At 47.6% G+C, this 19,437-nt stretch overlaps 1 protein-coding gene across 1 annotated transcript; it reads left to right on the top strand.

Moving 5' to 3' along the window:
* Positions 1–17,883: 17,883 nt before the first annotated feature.
* LOC138505168 (octapeptide-repeat protein T2-like) lies at positions 17,884–18,381 on the top strand. The gene has a single exon (XM_069625439.1). The coding sequence runs from the start codon at positions 17,884–17,886 to the stop codon at positions 18,379–18,381; it is 498 nt and encodes a 165-aa protein (XP_069481540.1).
* Positions 18,382–19,437: the final 1,056 nt, after the last annotated feature.

The raw sequence follows: 19,437 nt of genomic DNA, 5'->3' as shown, positions 1-19,437 counted from the left end.
TAGGCAAGGGAGCCTATAGAGAGGAGAAGGAAGGCACAGCAGGCAAGGGAGCCTGTGCAGAGGAGGAAGGCACAGCGGGCAAGAGAGACGGTGCAGAGGAGTAAGGAAGGCACAGTAGGCAGGTGAGCCTGTGCAGAGGAGGAAGGAAGGCAAAGTAGGCAAGGAAGCCTGTAGAGCGGAGAAGGAAGGCACAGTAGGCAGGGGAGCCTGTGGAGAGGAGGAAGGCACAGTGGGCAAGGGAGCCTGTCCAGAGGAGGAAGGAAGGCACAGTAGGCAAGGGAGCCTGTAGAGAGGAGAAGGAAGGCACAGCAGGCAAGGGAGCCTGTGCAGAGGAGGAAGGCACAGCAGGCAAGGGAGCCTTTCCAGAGGAGGAAGGCACATCGGGCAAGAGAGTCGGTGCAGAGGAGTAAGGAAGGCACAGTAGGCAGGGGAGCCTGTGCAGAGGAGGAAAGCACAGTGGGCACGGGAGCCTGTGCAGAGGAGGAAGGAAGGCACAGTAGGCAAGGGATCCTGTAGAGCGGAGAAGGAAGGCACAGCAGGCAAGGGAGCCTGTAGAGAGGAGGAAGCACAGCGGGCAAGGGAGCATGACCAGAGGCGGAAGGAAGGCACAGTAGGCAGGGAGCCTGTGCAGAGGAGGAAGAAGGCACAGTAGGCAAGGGAGCCTGTTCAGGGGGCGAGGCAATGTTTGAGAGATGAGGTAGGAGCCTGTCAAAGAGAAGGTTAGGTTGAGGACCCTGAACCATGATGGTTCCATTCCGATAGAAAATAATGATGATCCTGGAAATGGCAAAGAGGTTGAGTAGGACCACCCAGCGGGTGCCACCATTAATGAGGGAAGAGGTGATAGGAGAGAGAAAGGCAACCATGTATGGGGTCCACAGGTCGGGGGAGGGAACGACAAAGAGGATGTCTGTGAGAGTCTCTCTGGCAGAAGCCGTGACATAGGTGTCTGCAGTAGGAAGGCCTGGATTGGAGCCCAGTATGTCCGTCTTAAGTTTCTTCCAGACAGATTTAGTGATAGGAGAGGGATGGGAAATAAAGAAGGAGTTACAGAAGATTGGAGAGATAGATAGCGACATAGCTATCTGCGTTGGTGAGGAGGACACTTACCAGGCTGATGTACTGAGGCACATGGATGGAGGGGTGCAGGGGAAAACACAGAGTGTAGCGGACAGAGGGTGCCAAGGTTTTTTTTTCAGATGACCAAGCACTCACTCTGTAGCAAAAAGGCACAGCTAAAGACTATTTTCAGTCAAACAGGCACTTACTCTGTAGCGAACAGACAAAGCTAAAGACGATTTTCAGGCAAACAGGCACTGTCGAAGCAGCAGGGGGCACAGCGAAAAGCAGTTTTCAAACAAACAGGCACCTTCTATGCAGCAAACAGGAACAGCTAAAAACGATTTTTGAACAATCAACAGACTTTGAAGGGCACGGTAGGAGCAGCGCAGCAGAGCAGCAGATGGTGAAGTGAGTCAAAATGAGTGTAGGCAGAACACAGAGTCACGTAGAGCATGGGCATTATCGAAGTTGAAGACTTGGAAGGCTGAAAAGAAGAGATTGGGGTTGAGACAGTCGCTGAACTCACGGGATGGCGCGGGTCAGGAAGAAACAGACCGGCAGAGCATTCAGTGCGAATACGCTTTTGTGAGCATATTGACTGATGGTGCCAGGACGTTGGGCCCGGGCCACGTCCAGGCATTGACAGGGATGGACAGGGCCTTAGATGTGGGTCTTTGAAGATCACTTCAAGAACAAAATCACCAGCATACTCAGAGTCATACAAAGCAGATCAATTGACCGAACAATGCACCAGCCACCGCTAGCCCCGGGTCCACAAAACAAAATGTGCTGCTTCCAACAGATGTCAAGAGAAAAGCTAGTATGCCTGGTTAAAAAGAGTAACAAGGCATGTTCCCCAATGGACCCCTGCCCTCCAGACATCTATAAATCCATCCTTGCACAGGACATACCATTGGACTACTACCTAAACCTCTTCAATCAATCCCTTACAACAAGGAGAGTACTAAGAGCACTCAAAACGGCCTACACCAAACCCCGCACAAAGACACAACAGGCGATGTGGAAGATCTCTTAAACTATAGACCAATCTCAAATATCCCATACCTTGCACAACTATTGGAAACCTACATCTATGAACAATTACTGGAGCTTGTTAAAAATACTCACCTACTGGATGAGGCACAAGTAGGCTTCAGACCTTTGAGAGGAACGGAGACGGCACTAGTCTCAAGATGGGACGATCTAAAGATGAACGCAGACTCCAAGTACAAATTAGCACTGATACTGCTGGCTCTCTCAGCTGCCTTTGACACAGTCAACCACAACATCCTCATAAAAAGACTGGAAGAAATAGGGTTCACTGACACAGTGCGGCTCTGGATCAAATGATTACCCTCTGAAAAAACAGAAACAGTTTGGTTAAAACCCTTCAAATCCGTTCCATGGGACACACCCTGCGGAGTACCCCAAGGGTCATCTCTATCATCGCTTCTCTTCAACATCTACATGACACTGCTAATCAACCTCATCAAAAAACACGGACTAACATGCTACGACTATGCAGATGATGCAGAAATCATCTTCAAATACAGTGACATACAAGAAGAGAACGCACTCCAAAGAGAGTGTCTCAAGAAGCTCTACCAATGGATGAACATCAACGAACTCAAAATGAACCCAGACAAAACTAAAATCATGATTACACCTGAAGACAGAGGAAACAACCAACGGATCCCATGGCCCATAGAACTGGGAATCCCACCAACACCATCTGCAGCCATAGGAAACCTTGGAATCATCATGGACAAAGAACTAACACCAGAACCCCAAGTTAATACGATAATCTAGAAGTGTTTCTTCCACCTACAAACGATTTAAAAAATCCTACCTTTCCTCTCATTCACACACAAAACACTGGCCATCATATCCCTCATCACGTCCAGGATAGATTATGCTAACAGCATATACCTTGGAATACCAGACTACCTACTAAGAAACCACAACGGATACAAAATGCAGCAGCCAGACTTTCCTTAAACTCAACAGAAGAGATCACATCACACCAGCTCTTCGAATGTTACATTGGCTCCCGGTCAAAATAATAATCACTTTCAAAACAATGTGCATAACGCACAGAGCAATACACGGCTGAATTTATTCAAAAGAAACTTTGCATCTACAAACCAACCAGAACCCTGAGAACCTGCAACGAAATCCACCTAGAACCCAAGCGATACACAAAGACAGAAACTGGGTGATCAGCCTTCTCCTGCTTAGCTGCAAAACTATGGAACTCCCTTCCCAGGGGAATACGAAATATAGAGGAGCACACAAAAATTCATAAAACTTCTTAAAACCTGGCTCTTCAGCTCCGAACACAATGAAACCGACTGAACAGCGCCCGCACACCTTGAAACTGACCAAGTACTGAGAAAGGAAAAGTAGCCTGAAAACAATAGAGGAATGAGGGGCAGGACTGGGAAGAGAGACCCTAAACAGAGATCCCCACATCCCCTAAAGAGGGACCACTAAGAAACAGGAGAAGCTGAGAGGACTAATATGATTAGGCCAGGGAAGGAAGTTCAAGGGAAACCGGGGGAGGGAAAATCAGGGAAGGGAGACCCTAAGCCTAGCCACACCCCCAGTGTGGAGCAACAAGTGAAAAGGAGTAATGCACCAGACCCTCCCCAATAGATAATAGACAACCCCCGTAGGGTATCGAAGAAGACGACTAACCACTCCCTGCGGATTACCCTTAGGCCAGTGAACACATCACCTAGTTGGAAATAGGGCCTGTACTAAGAAATCCGACAGCTTAATGAATTCCGGAGAAGAGTTAGAATCATGACTGCTGAGGTGACAATTAAGGTAAAACCCAGAAAGAGCAAGTAGTAGGAGACCAAGATCACGACTGCCACTGGAGATGCAGTTAGATTAATTTCATGTGACGCTCTCTGACAGATTTCAAGGGTGGGAATTGTGATGCACTTAGGTGGATTCCAGGGGTAGGAAATTGGATGCACTTTGATGCATTTCCAGGTTGAGTGGGAGGTGTGACTCATTAGGTTTGATTCTTCGGGTGGGAGGTGTGACACACTTGGATGGATTTAATGGGTGGGAGTTGTGGCGCAGGTGGGTGAATTTCGGCGGGTGGGAGAGGTAATGCACTTGGATGGATTTTCAGGGGGGCTGATGCACTTGGATTGATCCCTGGGGTGGGGGAGTGGTGCACTTGTTTGGATTCCTTAGATGGAAGATGTGGTGAACGTGCATGGATTTTGGGTGTGGGAGGTGTGGAACACTTGGATGGATTTTCAGGGGGGCTGATGCACTTGGATTGATCCATGGGGTGGGGGAGTGGTGCACTTGTTTGGATTCCTTAGATGGAAGATGTGGTGAACGTGCATGGATTTTGGGTGTGGGAGGTGTGGAACACTTGGATGGATTTCCCGGATCATCCAAAGATTCACACTAATAAACTCACTCCTCTGCATAGACCTCGCAAACTCTGGAATTAACACAACCAGACCTCTACAGCTCCACAGCCCCCACGTCCTTCGCAGCACCACAACAACAAAACCAACCACACATAATCTCGCACAACAACACGTTAGCCAACTTCCAAAAATGACATCTATGCTCAGTGAACAGTATTTCCAAACTGAAGCTGGCAACAGCACCTCACAGCTCTCTAGCACTCTTCCTGCTCAACCATACTAGCCGCCCACCCCCCTCCTTTCATTACAGATCCACCTGAGCACCTGGAGACCACACAAGGGGCATCTGTGAGCAGTATAAAAACCTTTATCAATAACAACACATACCCTAGCTAGTCAGCCTCACACACCTGAACACGCACACCAAACTTGCCACGAACACAGACACACATACACACAGCAGCCCTCCATGCGTACACCCACATGCATTCCCCACCCCACACACATGCATCCCTCTTACTATGCAGATCCATGTGCTATCTGCTTCTAATACATCTAAGCACGTTATGCATATGTATAGTCAATCCACAATACAAGCAGGCATTAAGCTCATGATTCACGTCTGCATGGACAACACACTCTGAATATACGCACAAGAGCTGTGATGAAGTCCCCTGTCTACTTCTGGGGGGCATCAAGGAGGTGACCAGGACCGGGGGGTTATGGGAAGAATCACCTGGTCGCACTACCACCTAACACACACCAACCCTGGTGACGCTGTAAGAAAAGTCCTCCCAGTTAAACCTCCCCTAATGCATCCCACGCCTGCGGTTGCACCGACCCGGGGTGATATTACAAGTAAGACAATTGTAGATCCTTGGTAGGGTTTATTGGTCCGGTCCGTTTAAGAGAACATGCCCCTAGTTTCAAGTCAGGGCCAGCCCCAGACCTGCTAGAGCTCTGGGTTTTCCTTCACCAGTTGAGACGCTCCTGTAAGTCGCACCTTAGCGCATGTAATTCAGGTAACCCGTAAAAACTGCGGTTTAAGCTCTCACTCCGTGAAGTCGAAGACAAAGAGTTTTCGAACCAGGAGAGAAACCGAGACTCACACTCACACTGACCAGGGCACCAATGCAATGCTTCATCCACCCAACCCTAACCTCAAAGGATAGCTCCAGCAGAGTCACAACCCAAGATGGTGGACTTATACTTCATGAGGTCAATCCGCCTCACGGGCTGATTAGCATCCAGAGGCGTAAGCCACCCAGGCCAGCAATCATCTGCTGCGCCCAGTTTGCAACCCCACGTGTCGACCACTGCATGCCACCCACCTTCGGGGGAGAGTCCTGTTCCACATAAACAGGCTCCACCTTAGACGGTGTGGGAGTCTGGAGATAGAGTTGGTTGAGCACGACACACACTTGGAGGAGGTGTAGAAGGAAGAAAGACTGGAGAATCAAAACCAGGAAGACTGAAAACTGCATGGAGAGAAGGAAATATTGAACTTTTGAGAGTGGACAACTTGTGGAGCTAGTGCTGGTAACACCTGGAAGAAAAGAAGTAGTGCAGACAACAGCACAGAAAGTGAAAGGGACAATTCCAGAGCCGGTGCAGATACCGCGGCGGTGGAAGGAGGAAGAGTTAGAGAAGAGACTGGGATAGAATGCCATCTTCTGAGGTTAGGATAGCCTGATCTTTTTTTATTTTGAATAATGCAATTATGCAATTAAAGTTGTTTCTTAAAGTGAGGTCTGCTATTTAAATCCCACTTTCATAATGCTCCATACCAAAAAGCGTAATGCACACATGTACCTTGAGGTGACCATATCATGATATTGCCAGCAGCTTCCAATATGTGGCAGCAGGGCAGGTTCAAAGGTCACACATACTGTCTTGAACACAGCTGCTGGAACACAAACTTCTAACAGGGAGCGGTGGCTCCTTAACCATCTGAACATCTGGTTCAAAATATTATAATTCTGTATTCCAGCAACCTGGTGGCAGGTAATAATCTCTAAATATAATCCATATCTAGTTTTGAAATGGTAATATCAGATTATAGAATTATATAGCCACAAGCATTTTATGGTATTTGTGTGCCAGCTTGGTGAACAGTGACTTGTTAATGAGAGGGCCTGGTTTTAATTGCCTGTTTGGCCTGGTTGTTCACAAAACAATCATGTTGGGACTAGCCCAGAAAGCCTATATTTGGTCCCATGAGGAGGGCTGAGACCTTCCTCTAGTAATCAGGAACCTTCCCCGGGAGGTTCCCTGGGAAGTGGTGCTTCAAAGACAGTCCAGTGATAACAATCAGCCTCCTAACACCCAGGGCCGGACTGGGAACCAAAAGTGGTCCTGGAATTTCTTTTCAAAGTGGCCCCATGTTTCGCCAAACGAGCAAGCACAGCCTTAGCCCAACCATTCAATGAGGGGATTGGGAGCATCCCCTAAACATGTTTTTAATACAATTAGTCCAAATGAGTGCATGTAAAGCATGTTTTTAACATGTATGGATTAAAAAAGTATGTTTTAAATAAATTCATGATCTCTCAAAGTAGCTCTTCAATGATAGAGAGATCTGGGACGTTTCACATTTTGCAGATGAGAAAAACGAATTAATCCAGTATTAAATGTGACCAGACAACATGCATTCTTAATCCATTCCCTAATCCATTTCCTCATATTCCCGTGCTGGGAAGGGTGCACAGAGAAAATGCATTCTTAAACGATCATTGGCAATGCCAACAGTTTTTCCTTTTGTGTAGGCAAGGCAAAGGCATTTCCCAGGCACTCCCATAGTAGTATTAACTGGATTGTAGCACCTGCAAAGTGGTGAGCACCTTGGCATATAATAGCAGTGCCTGGTGAATGCCTAATATTGATACACAACCTCAAACTGTTGGCTTTGCCAATGCTTGTTTTTAACAGCACTTCAGTGAAGGATAGGCATAGTGCTTAGAAATTGAGTGGTTGGAGGCAAACCTGGTTGACATTTTTGTTACACCAGTAGCACTTTAGTCATTAACTCTCAGAAGAGTGCTGTGAGAAAGCACTGGCAGGCACTTCAGGCACAAAGTTTGATGGTAAGTCTTAATAAAGCTAGCTCAAAAACATCCCAGGAGGACGTGTTTTTGGTGGAGAGGGGCAGAAAGCGAGTGGAAATGGCCATGGAGATTAGCATGGCCATGGGCAGTCAATGCGTGGGTAAATAACCAAGCAACACATACAAGCTTTGTGTCCGAAAAGGCACCATAGAGTCAGAAAGTGGACAATAGGATTCGGGAAGTTGATGTTGGGAGGGTGAGAAGATCGTCCAGACAGGATCTGTGAATAACACTTAGAGGCGAGCACAGTCATTTTTAATATATGAGAGATGCTATGGTACGTACACTGCACATCTCTACAGAAATATCATGGGCAACCACACAGTCCACAATGTGAATCTCAACAACAACTATCTGAAATCAAGACTACTTTCAAATAAGGATTTATCCATCAACCAACGGTAAAATAATTAATTATCTCTCCACCAACGTCCGGCACTGTCCGCACAGTGCTACAGTCATGGGCACCACCAGTATGTTTGGGCCGGTAGTGCAGATGATGGCGGCATGGGTTGCTTCAACCATGCAAGAGCAGCAAGACCACGGGGGATAAGCCCAAAAATGATACATTTTCTAGCCGAGTGAGACAGCGCTTCACGGTTGAAGAGAGTGAATAAGAGAGAGAGAGAGAGAGAGAGAGGTTATCTTCAGGGCTGTGTGGAGTGGATGTTGCTGTAGTCCTTAGTCCTGTCTGCCTCAGGAAAGTAAATATCGTTTTTCTGTTTTTGTAGCATCCCCAGCCAATTATCCTACCCCCTCCAAGCCCCCTCTTGTGTTTCCCTCGCCCATGTCCCCACAGACGCATTTTATATTTCCAGCAGTGGAACTAGAGCAGCAGCTCATGCCTGTATCTCTCATCACCACAGCAAACGCAGCATGGAAATAAAGCGGGACACTGGGTGACTGGGTTCCTCGGCGCCACAGCAGCCCTGGGAGGTCGGGAGGCAGCTTACCTGTTGATCTTCAGTGGAAAGGCCTGTGCTAGACATGGGAGCCAGCCACAGCGCTGTGCGGGCTCTCCCCGGCCGCTCGGTGGGCTACACATCCAGAACACATCCTGCTGGATGCATGCAGTTAAAGGCAGGGTGTGTGTGTGCTTGGTGTGTCACCACATTGCCAACGGGTGCAGCTATCCAGCAAGATGGCCCCATTGCCTGCGTGCAGGACTGCGGATGAGTATAAGGGGGCATGGGTATGTGGTAGTACTCAGTGGCAAGTTTTGGGAAGTGTAATGTGTGTGTACTTGATGTGTGAAGCATGTATGAGAAAGCAGCTCATTTGCACTAGTCTAGGGTTGTGTGGGTGCAGGGCAGGGCATGAGGTTATGAATTAGATGTTTGCCCAAGAATAGTGTTTCATACCTTATACAACACAGCAGAGTCCGCAAACATCCCTACTATCCATTACAGATGTGTATATATAAGCATTCTGCAACTCAGAGAACCCTCTCTATGACTCACATTAAACATAATTATTGTATGTGCTTTCGGCACGTATAGGATGTTTCATGGTTATATGCTTTTAGAAATATTCATTGCTCACTGCACTCTTCTCGGATACATATTAAAGTTTTTTTTTAAATAATCTTTCATGCCCTCACTCAGCCATAGTATGCGTTGCAACCAGGACTGAGTTCAGAGGGATCTTAGAAATTAATGTCAGTTCATTTACGGGCAAGCAAGCTCAGGGGGTTTAAGAATTTGTGCCTGAAATCCGTATTCAGCCTGTTCAGAATAGAAACAGATGTTCAACTAGTAAGTGGCCCCTTCATCCTTCCTGAGTCACTACATCGATAAGTGGAGTGAAGCTCTCTATGAAAACACAAAGCTAGAGAGATGAAGCGCTATACAAAATACATGTTTTTATTGAAGCTGTGATGTATATTCCGTGAGTTGAAAATCAGAGCAGGGGTGGGGGGTTGGGTCGATATCTAGAAAACAATGTAAGGGGGCAGAAAGAAATTGGGGGCTACTGACCAATAGAGGCAAAACCATAGTGCAAAATAAATGCCTATTTTTACATATTCATACATTTTCAACTGTGTAGAATACGAAAGTGCCACCAAACCGTGCTGTGTATCATGCTTTATTACTTGTTAACAGCACTGGGGCCATGGCTCACATGTCCCAATCCCCACATTGCAGGGCGCCGCACAGGGGCTTACAGGACCATGTGTGCACCTGCGACCTGCACTGGACAGCAAGAGACGGCTGGGCATGACTGCAGTTGCGGACCAGAGTGCTGAAGTTAACCACCACAGTAACACACTCCATACGACCCCCCATTTCGCTGCTACCTCCAAAAAGAATCATAACCACCAGCTCGGCATCGCCCCCCACATAGAGACCGGTGGAATCATTACCGGACAGATGGCCAAAGCAAGAACAGAAAAAAATGCAAAGTCGCACACAAAAACCCCAATCCAGATGACACACGAACATGAACTTAATGTTCAATTCATTCAAGCATTGAAATAAACAACTACGTTCTAGCTGCGCCTCAAATGTGTACCATTTATTTATCACACTGTCAAATCGATCATTGAAACAATCATCGTTTCTCAAGCAGCTGCCAGGTGAGAGTGAAAGATTGATCAGCCCGTCCATCGCAAAATCAAAAAACATATAATCACACCTGAATAAGTGGATATGTAGTAGCAGCGAGGGCCCGAAAGCGCCTGAGCTTGCCTCGCCCTCGGGCCACTACGAGCACTCACGGTCTCAGCAGGTCGGCAGTCAGACTCGGCCCGGGCTTCCACCACGGTGCACAGGGCACGTGCGGAATGTTGATGCCCAGCCCCAGGCGGTTCCCCACATATACGCAGGTGCGAGCCGCGGGCCGGCACTGCGCAGGCCCCTCAGAAAGGCAGCAGGCTGCAGCCAGTTAAGAGCGAACCACCCAGGCTGGCATAGATGATCCACTTAAGATTCCCAATATATTCATGTATCCTTGCGCAAAGAACCCTGCAAGCAAGAAAAGAGGCCCTTTACCCAGCCCTGCTCACACCTGAGTGCTGATTACTGGAGATTGTTTGATTTAGGTCAACAAAGGAAGGGGGCGGAGTTAGAGAAGCTAAGAAGAGAGCTTCAGTCCACAGAGGTGCCTCACGATCTTGGATCTTGGATTTTGCTACGGCTCCCAAAGTTCCTGTACACCCTCCCCACTTTCTGCAGACAAGGCACTCTGAATCCTGACTTGGAGCCTTAATGACAGGCTTGCTCTGGATCAATCAGCTGTAGCATTTTGCATATATAAGGGGGAGACACTTGCCTTGCCTTTGCTGATTCCTCTTTGGAACACTTATGCAGAAGGATTCCCCTTGAACTCTGTTGGGGTACAGTCTACTCCAAAGTCCTCTGACATGGAGGTGAAGACTGAGATCTCACAGAATGAGGACATCTCTTCTCCCTAAACAGCCCAAAGCCCTATGTGGGATGACCAGCTGCCTGGACATGGTCTACTGCAATGGAGACACTGGTGCCCAGGTCCTGCCTACTAGAGGTAACAGAACCCTACGTGTAACCTCTACACACCTTCCTGGATAAGAAGGTCAGACGAAAGGACTCAGCTTTCCTCTGAAAGCCTGTACTGGATGTTCCAGTGATTGCAAAGCCCAGAATGCAGCTCAAAGCCTGTCTACCGACCTCAAGACACTTTTCCAGTCACCCTGCACTTCCTTTTGGGCCGTTTACCTACGTGTTTTGGTAAAGGCTAAATTCTTTCGCATGTTAAGTATGGCAGTGGCTTTTTTATTTGGCTGACTGTCATAGGTATTCTAAAAAGACGAGCAAGAAAAGCCCTTCCAGAGTGCATCATAGCATGCTTTTATTATTTTGCTAATGCTAATAGGTACACAAACATATTTTACACATTTAGAATTTTTCAAGAAATACTGCTATTTCATAATATACATTTTAGATCAAAATACATTCATTTTGTTTTAGAAATGTATTAAAAAAGAAAGAGTGATTGTTAAACATAATTGTGGCAGACATTCAGCAAATACAACATATCTAACACATATAGTACACAGAGTCACCATCAATCATGTTTTTTTGTGTCTTGGGTGGATCATATAGGCAAGACAGCATGGAGTCTGTGAGCTCTAAAAGAGACAGGGACCTAGTCGTTGGTCAACGTCAGGAATCAGATCAGGTAATGGAACGGGATTGTGGGAATGGAGCCCTCAAGGTTATGTAAACCCGTGACGTTTCGGCAATGAGCCTTCTTCTTGGGCCTCAACCTGGTCTCCCATGTGTGTAGAAGAGAGGGAGAAAATGAAAAGGAGTTTTAAGTAAAAATGGGGGGCAAAACTTGCTGTAGAGTTCATCTCAGAGGAGGGATGAGTCTAGTGCTAGTCTGACCTGCATGCATTAAAAACGAATTGAGACCAAATGGGGGTACAACCGTGAAGTTGTCCTATCACTTGCTGGCACTTGAATACTGACCTGGACGGAAGTTCGGGGTTTGAATTGGCTTCTCGATGATGTGGATGGGGAGTTCAATTGAACTGTCCGACATCAGGGCTTAACAAGGAGAAAGTTGAAGGTAGATGTTAAATCTACTGGAAATGCTAAAAAGTGGAAAAGGAAATGGAGACAGAAAACAACAATGTGTGTTTCAGTGACGTTGGAATACAAATACACATCCACTGCTAATCATATGCCTCGAGAAGTGACCATGGCTTTTATATTATAGTGTCAAACTGTTACACACCCATATATAGATACTGTTGATTCGTCCCTTTGATGATTTTACTCCTGTTGACAGGTTCATTTATTTCATACACAGATATACATACCCCCTATTTAATTCTATTGTTGTTTGGAAGTGCCATTGGCTCTGTGGATGCAGGCACATTACTCCTGTGTTATCCATGGGAGGTACATTCCCCGTGATTTGATTGTACCTAGGATATTAATTGTAATAGTGTTGCGGCAGGTTATACAACCATGGTAATTTGAATTGGTATGATGTCAATTAAATTTATATCACAACATTGTGGATTCAAATTGTACTGATATAGGATACAACCGCGGTAGGTGGTGGTCCCATCCCTCTTTCTATTCTAACGATCTTGTTGCTAACTGTGGGTTGTCAACATGTATCCAATGCGTTGTTTATGGTGACCAGGATAATTTCCTCACCCAAAATGGCAGCCGCAAGTAGATTGGTTGTCTCGCTCGGTCCGCGGTTCAGTTTCCTTTAATAAACATGAGACAGGGCTTGCGCACGCTCTCCCTTGAATCACTTTGATGCCGGAAGGCTGGTGAGTAAGATGCGTGTTACTTTGACACGGTCCCTGCCTTTGAACTATGCCCGTTCATTAGTAATTGACAATTGCCTAACTCAGGCCTCTTGGTATTTTCTCTTTTTTTCTCTTTCATTGGCTGGCAATAATTGCCATGTGGATTATTTGCGCCCTACGGATCTTATCTGCTTGTTGTACTAATTACTCTTACGTACGGCAGCATTTTTGGATTGATGCAGTTACTCAAAATTGTGCGCTTGCAATTGCAATTGTAACTCAGGTAACCTTTATCTTCTAATTATCAGAATTGTCAACTTGACATCTGTCTTTCCTAATTGTACTAATACATAGCCATATACTATTTTGTCTCTGGCCTACTACTGTAATTACTTCTCAATTAAAACAAGCAATTGGTAAGTGTCGACCTTTGATATTATTTGCTCAGGTACAAATTTCTTTTTGCACAGAGTATCTAATTGGACAAGTATCCTTGGGTAAATATTACGATTTGAATTATTACTAAGAGTACAGGCTGATTAGCCATTATCTTTATCCATGGTTGTTTAACCACCGTACAATACTAATTATGTTTGTTATTTTTGTTGCTTTTGTTTATTTTCCTTCCTAAATGTGGGATTACTCTGATGCCATCACTGATATGGTAATTGCCTATATGCATTCTTCTTTATGGTTGCTCATTTGTTACACTGATATGCTAACTTGCAATTATTTATCTTATGTTGCCATGCATTATGCACTATATATTTGGCTAAACCCCCCCACCCATCTTTTGTTCTACTTGGTTTGGCCGTTATTATATGTATGAAATAATCATTTGCATATGTCATTTTTCAACCAATTGACCATGTATATACAGCCTCAGAGGAAGAGCTTTGCTCGAAACACGTGTCAGGCTGTTGAACGGAATTAAAATACATTACAATTGTTCTGATGTACTCTCTGTAACTTGGTGCAGTTCACTGGTTAACTTCACTCCGCACTAACGTACCATGTTTGCTGAAGATATCAGATTGAGCTGCATATTTTCAGGCCCAGGAATATCATGCCAAAGAAAGCATCTTGAGTAAGCGTTAGCCAGGCTTCAGACAGGCGCACAACATGGAGATAGCTATGCTGGACTTAAAATCCAACATCTTCCAAACTATGGACAGGTGCGCTATTGTCTTGCTAATGCTATTGGCCTTGTCAGCTGCTTTTGACCTAGTGGATCATATCATCTTGGTCGATAGATTACTAAACTCAGCAAACGTCTCATTTTGAGCTGCACAATGGGTAAAATACGTTTTGTCTGATCGCTCAGCCGGGGTCTTTAATGGTGCAGATGCAGCACATGCTGTTAGGTGCCTTATGGGGGCACCACAGGGGTCTTGCCAGTCACCTATTCTCAATAACATCATCACAAAGCCCTTGTTTGAGTTATTGGATACTAACGGCATCATATGTACCAACTATGCCGATGACACTCAGTGCCTTCTGCCAATTTCTGGGGGGTACGGCAAGGACATGAAATCATCAATGAGGTCTATTCCTAAATCCAGCAGAGGATGGCGCACAATGACCTGGCTTTCAATGATTCTAAAACAGAATGAATTAGAGCTGGTACAGCTAGTAGAATCAAAAAGCTAGGACCTGAGTATGGGAGCTTTGTTATAGCTGTCTGTACCATCGCCACCCTGGAGAAAGTAAAAACCTTGGGGGTTCACTTAGATTCAGAGCGGATCTTATCTACATCAGCATACCATCTCAAATTGCTGACCCAAATTCGACCCTTCTTGTCCAAGAACTGTTGCTGTTCTTTGGCAAGAGCAATTATTGGAGCCAAGCTGGACTACTGTGGAAGTTTCTATATGGAATAAATAAGGGAGAAGTCAGCATAGTGCTGTTCCTGTGATTGAAGGTTTAAGCAGGACAGGAGAGATCGTATCCCGGATGCAAGGCGAGCACTTAGGGGCTAGGATATCCTTCGGGCTTCTCACTATCATGCACAAGTGCTTGTTTGGCAATGGTCCACGCTCTCTATCTGAAAGGATCTTCTGGCTACCTACATGGAGAACATTGATGTCCAATGTTAGCCATCTACGGTCCATGCCGAGAACTAAACTAACCTCAATGGGTCAATGAGGCTTTGATGTAGCAGCACAAATGCTTGGAACAGCCTTGCCGTGGACTTGAGGGGCTGTTGTGCTCTGCCCCGCTGACACACACTCTGAAAGCTCATTTTCTTGCTACTGAGTCGCTCAGTCTAAATGGTCTTCCTGGATTGGTTTAGGTGGATGTTCGCCTCATGTTGGTTGTGGGCATTTGTTTGTTCTGCATTGAGCGCCCTTATGCCCCCGGGCGTGTTTGTTTAGTGCGATACAAATAATAAGTAAACAAATAACTTGCTTTCTACAGAACACACGACCAAAGGCCATGACGTCATTGCCTTATTCTGAAGCAATGTTCGGAGATTCTTATCCTTCTTGTCTACATGCATTTTTGAGCGTAGGGACTTAATGGTGTTTAGGAGTGAGTAGTAGTTTAGCATTTTCCTCTAACTGGGGAGGACAGGTGTGTGAGCAGATTGCTGTACAGATATTGGGACGGCGTTGACGCTGGTGTTATTTTCTGGGTGGTCGGGTTTCTGCGATTGCCGAGGCACTGCTAGAGGGGGTCTGGGGGGGTCATAGCCTCGGATCTTTTGGATGTAACCCTGGATAGAAGCTCAGGGGCTACAACCAAAAGACTAGCTAGCACCGAGTTCCAACAGGCTTTTGTCTGAGGACTGCTCTTTGGTACCGTCTTCCATCGCTGAGGGGTAAGGTTTGACCAGCATCGCCACCTGATGGACTTCTTTCCATTCCAGGACTCTCCAGTTCTTCCAACGATCAGACACACATGGGAACCCTTGCTCTCTTGACAGCTGTTCTTCTGCATTCATGAGTTCTGTGCAGGAAGAAGGGGGCTGGTGTGCAGAAGGTTATCGTGAGGAGCAGTGAGTTGTTAACCCTTATGAGTCTGATTAGTTGATCCCTGTGGAAATTAAATCTTCCCAGGTTTCATCAGCGCCTTTGTCATATCCTTGATTGGATGTTGTTTCTTTGATTGTCTCTGTTGCCTTGGGAGCATGCGCTGTACTCCTCCCGCTGCTATGATTCTTACTTTCCACTGCTAACAACACTTCATGTTTCTGCCCATCACTTTGTGCTCTGCATCTTCTCCAGGGCACCAACTATGATGCATAACTTGGTGACTTCTGCACAGAGAAATACCTGTTATTCCAGTTACTAATTGACATCACTCTTATATTTATTCTGAAGGTTCTAGGTTACTTTGCCGACAGGAGTTTTTTCGATGTAATTTTTACAAAAAATGTACAATGAAAAAAATCATTGAGTTTGAAAAAAACATTGTGAAGGTCTTCCCCCAAACTTCCCTTTTACACCCCGACCCTCCACCAACTCCCGCCCCACCCCTTTTAACCCCTCCTACCCCGATATACTTGAATGCGTTTTTTCGCTGTAATATTTTCAGTAAAAATTACATCGAAAAAACTGCTGTGGCCAAAACAACAGGGTACCATTGAGAAGGATTAGTGCAGGACACTGGTCACCACCCTCGCCCTAGCGTGCTGCTCTGCTGTGGATCCCTGATCAGGATAGGCCTCATACAAGGCCACTTATGTTGCTCATTGGTACCCGTCGGAAACAGCGTGAAAGGTTTTCCTGAAACCGAAGGAAATCACATCCGTCCCCCTTCCAATATCTGCCACATGGCAGAGTCTAGTGAGGGGGAGAAGTTCCCTGGGAGGAAAAGAGGAACCTGGGCGAGAAAGTGGCTTATTGGGTGGCGAGTGGCTTCCAGGAAAGAGAGAGACAGGAGAAGGCATGGCTGTGGACAAAAGGTGGGACGGCAAGACGCCATCAAGGAAAGAGAGAAACAGGAGTGACGACATAGCGGTTTCCCGGAGTTGAGCCGGCAAGAGGCCTTCCAGGAATGAGAGAAACAGGAGAAAAGGCATAGCGGAGGGCCAGACGTGGGCCGGCAAGAGGGCTTAGGGAAAAGTAATAAGCAGCACAAAAGGCATAGCGGAGGGCCGTAGGTGGGCCGGCAAGAGGACATTGAGAAAAGAGAGAAACAGGAGAGACGGCATGGCTGTGGACAGAATGTGGGCCTGCAAGAGGGCTTAGGGGGAAGCAATAAACAGGACATAAGGCAAGTGGAGGGCAGGAGATGGACCAGCAAGACACCTTCAAGGAAAGAGAGAAACAGGAAAGAAGGTTTAGCGCAGGAATGGACGTGGGCGGGAAAGAGGCCTTCAAGGAATGAGAGAAACAGAAGAGAATTCATAGCGGAGGGCAGGAGGTGGGTCAGCAGGACACCCTCCAGGAAAGAGAGAAACGGGAGAGAAGGCATGGGTGTGGACAGAAGGTGGGCCTGCAAGAGGGCTTAGGGAAAAGTAATAAACAGCACAGAAGGCATAGCGGAGGGTAGGAGGGTGGCCAGCAAGAGGACTTTGAGGAAAGAGAGAAACAGGAGAAAAGGCATAGCGGAGGGGCGGAGGTGGGCCGGCAAGAGGACATTGAGAAAAGAGAGAAACAGGAGAAAAGGCATAGCTGTGGACAGAAGATAGGCCTGCAAGAGGGCTTAGGGGGAAGTAATAAACAGGGCATAAGGCAAGTGGAGGGCAGGAGGTGGACCAGCAGGACACCATCATGAAAAAAGCGAAATAGGACAGAAGGCAAGTGGAGGGCAGGAGGTGGGCCAGCAGGACACCATCAAGGAAAGAGAGAAACAGGACAGAAGGCAAGTGGAGGGCATGAGGTGGGCCAGGAGGAGTCCTTGGATGAATGAGAGAAACAGAAGGGAAGGCAAGTGGAGGGGGTGGGCCTGCAGGACACCATCAAGGAAAGAGAGAAACGGGGCAGAAGGCAAGTGGAGGGCAGGAGGTTGGCCAGCAGGACACCATCAAGTAAAGAGAGAAAAAGGGCAGAAGGCAAGTGGAGGGCAGGGGTGGGCCTGCAGGACACCATCAAGGAAAGAGAGAAACAGGACAGAAGGCAAGTGGATGGCAGGAGGTGGGCTTGCAGGACACCATCAAGGAAAGAGAGAAACAGGACAGAAGGCAAGTGGAGCGCAGGAGGTGGGCCAGCAGGACACCATCAAGGAAAGAGAGAAAAATGACATAAGGCAAGTGGAGGGCAGGAGGTGGGCCAGCAGGACACCATCAAGGAAAGAGAGAAACAGGACAGAAGGCAAGTTTAGGGCAGGAGGTGGGCCAGCAGGACACCATCAAGGAAAGAGAGAAACAGGACAGAAGGCAAGTGGAGGGCAGCAGGGTGGCCAGCAAGAGGACTTTGAGGAAAGAGAGAAACAGGAGAGAAGGCATGGTGGAGGGCCGGAGGTGGGCCGGCAAGAGGGCATTGAGAAAGGAGAGAAACAGGAGAGACGCCATGGCGGAGGGCGGGAGGTGGGCCGGCAAGAGGGCACTGAGAAAAGAGAGAAACAGGAGAGACGGCATGGCGGAGGGCTGGAGGTGGGCCGGCAGGAGTCCTTGGATGAATGAGAGAAACAGAAGGGAAGGCAAGTGGAGGGGGTGGGCCTGCAGGACACCATCAAGGAAAGAGAGAAACAGGGCAGAAGGCAAGTGGAGGCCAGGAGGTGGGCCAGCAGGACACCATCAAGGAAAGAGAGAAACAGGACAGAAGGCAAGTTTAGGGCAGGAGGTGGGCCAGCAGGACACCATCAAGGAAAGAGAGAAACAGGGCAGAAGGCAAGTGGAGGGCAGGAGGTGGGCCAGCAGGACACCATCAGGGAAAGAGAGAAACAGGGCTGAAGGCAAGTGGAGGGCAGGGGTGGGCCAGCAGGACACCATCAAGGAAAGAGAGAAACAGGGCAGAAGGCAAGTGGAGGTCAGGAGGTGGGCCAGCAGGACACCATCAATGAAAGAGAGAAACAGGGCAGAAGGCAAGTGGAGGGCAGGAGGGTGGCCAGCAAGAGGACTTTGAGGAAAGAGAGAAACAGGAGAGAAGGCATGGCGGAGGGCCTGCAGGACACCATCAAGGAAAGAGAGAAACAGGGCAGAAGGCAATTGGAGGGCAGGAGGGTGGCCAGCAAGAGGACTTTGAGGAAAGAGAGAAACAGGAGAGAAGGCATGGCAGAGGGCATGAGGTGGGCCTGCAGGACACCATCAAGGAAAGAGAGAAACAGGGCAGAGGCAAGTGGAGGGCAGGAGGTGGGCCAGCAGGACACCATCAAGGAAAGAGAGAAACAGGGCTGAAGGCAAGTTTAGGGCAGGAGGTGGGCCAGCAGGACACCATCAAGGAAAGAGAGAAACAGGGCAGAAGGCAAGTGGAGGGCAGGAGGTGGGCCAGCAGGACACCATCAAGGAAAGAGAGAAACAGGACAGAAGGCAAGTGGAGGGCAGGGGTGGGCCAGCAGGACACCTTCAAGGAAAGAGAGAAACAGGACAGAAGGCAAGTGGAGGGCAGGAGGTGGGCCAGCAGGACACCATCAAGGAAAGAGAGAAACAGGACAGAAGGCAAGGGGAGGGCAGGAGGTAGGAAAGAGAGAAACAGGACAGAACGCAAGGGGAGGGCAGGAGGTGGGCCAGCAGGACACC

This window comes from Ambystoma mexicanum, chromosome 11, assembly GCF_040938575.1.
Source record: "Ambystoma mexicanum isolate Mex_15411 chromosome 11, UKY_AmexF1_1, whole genome shotgun sequence".
NCBI lineage: Eukaryota > Metazoa > Chordata > Amphibia > Caudata > Ambystomatidae > Ambystoma > Ambystoma mexicanum.
Note: the sequence above shows the minus strand (reverse complement) of the source record. Positions and strands in the feature narration are given on the sequence as shown.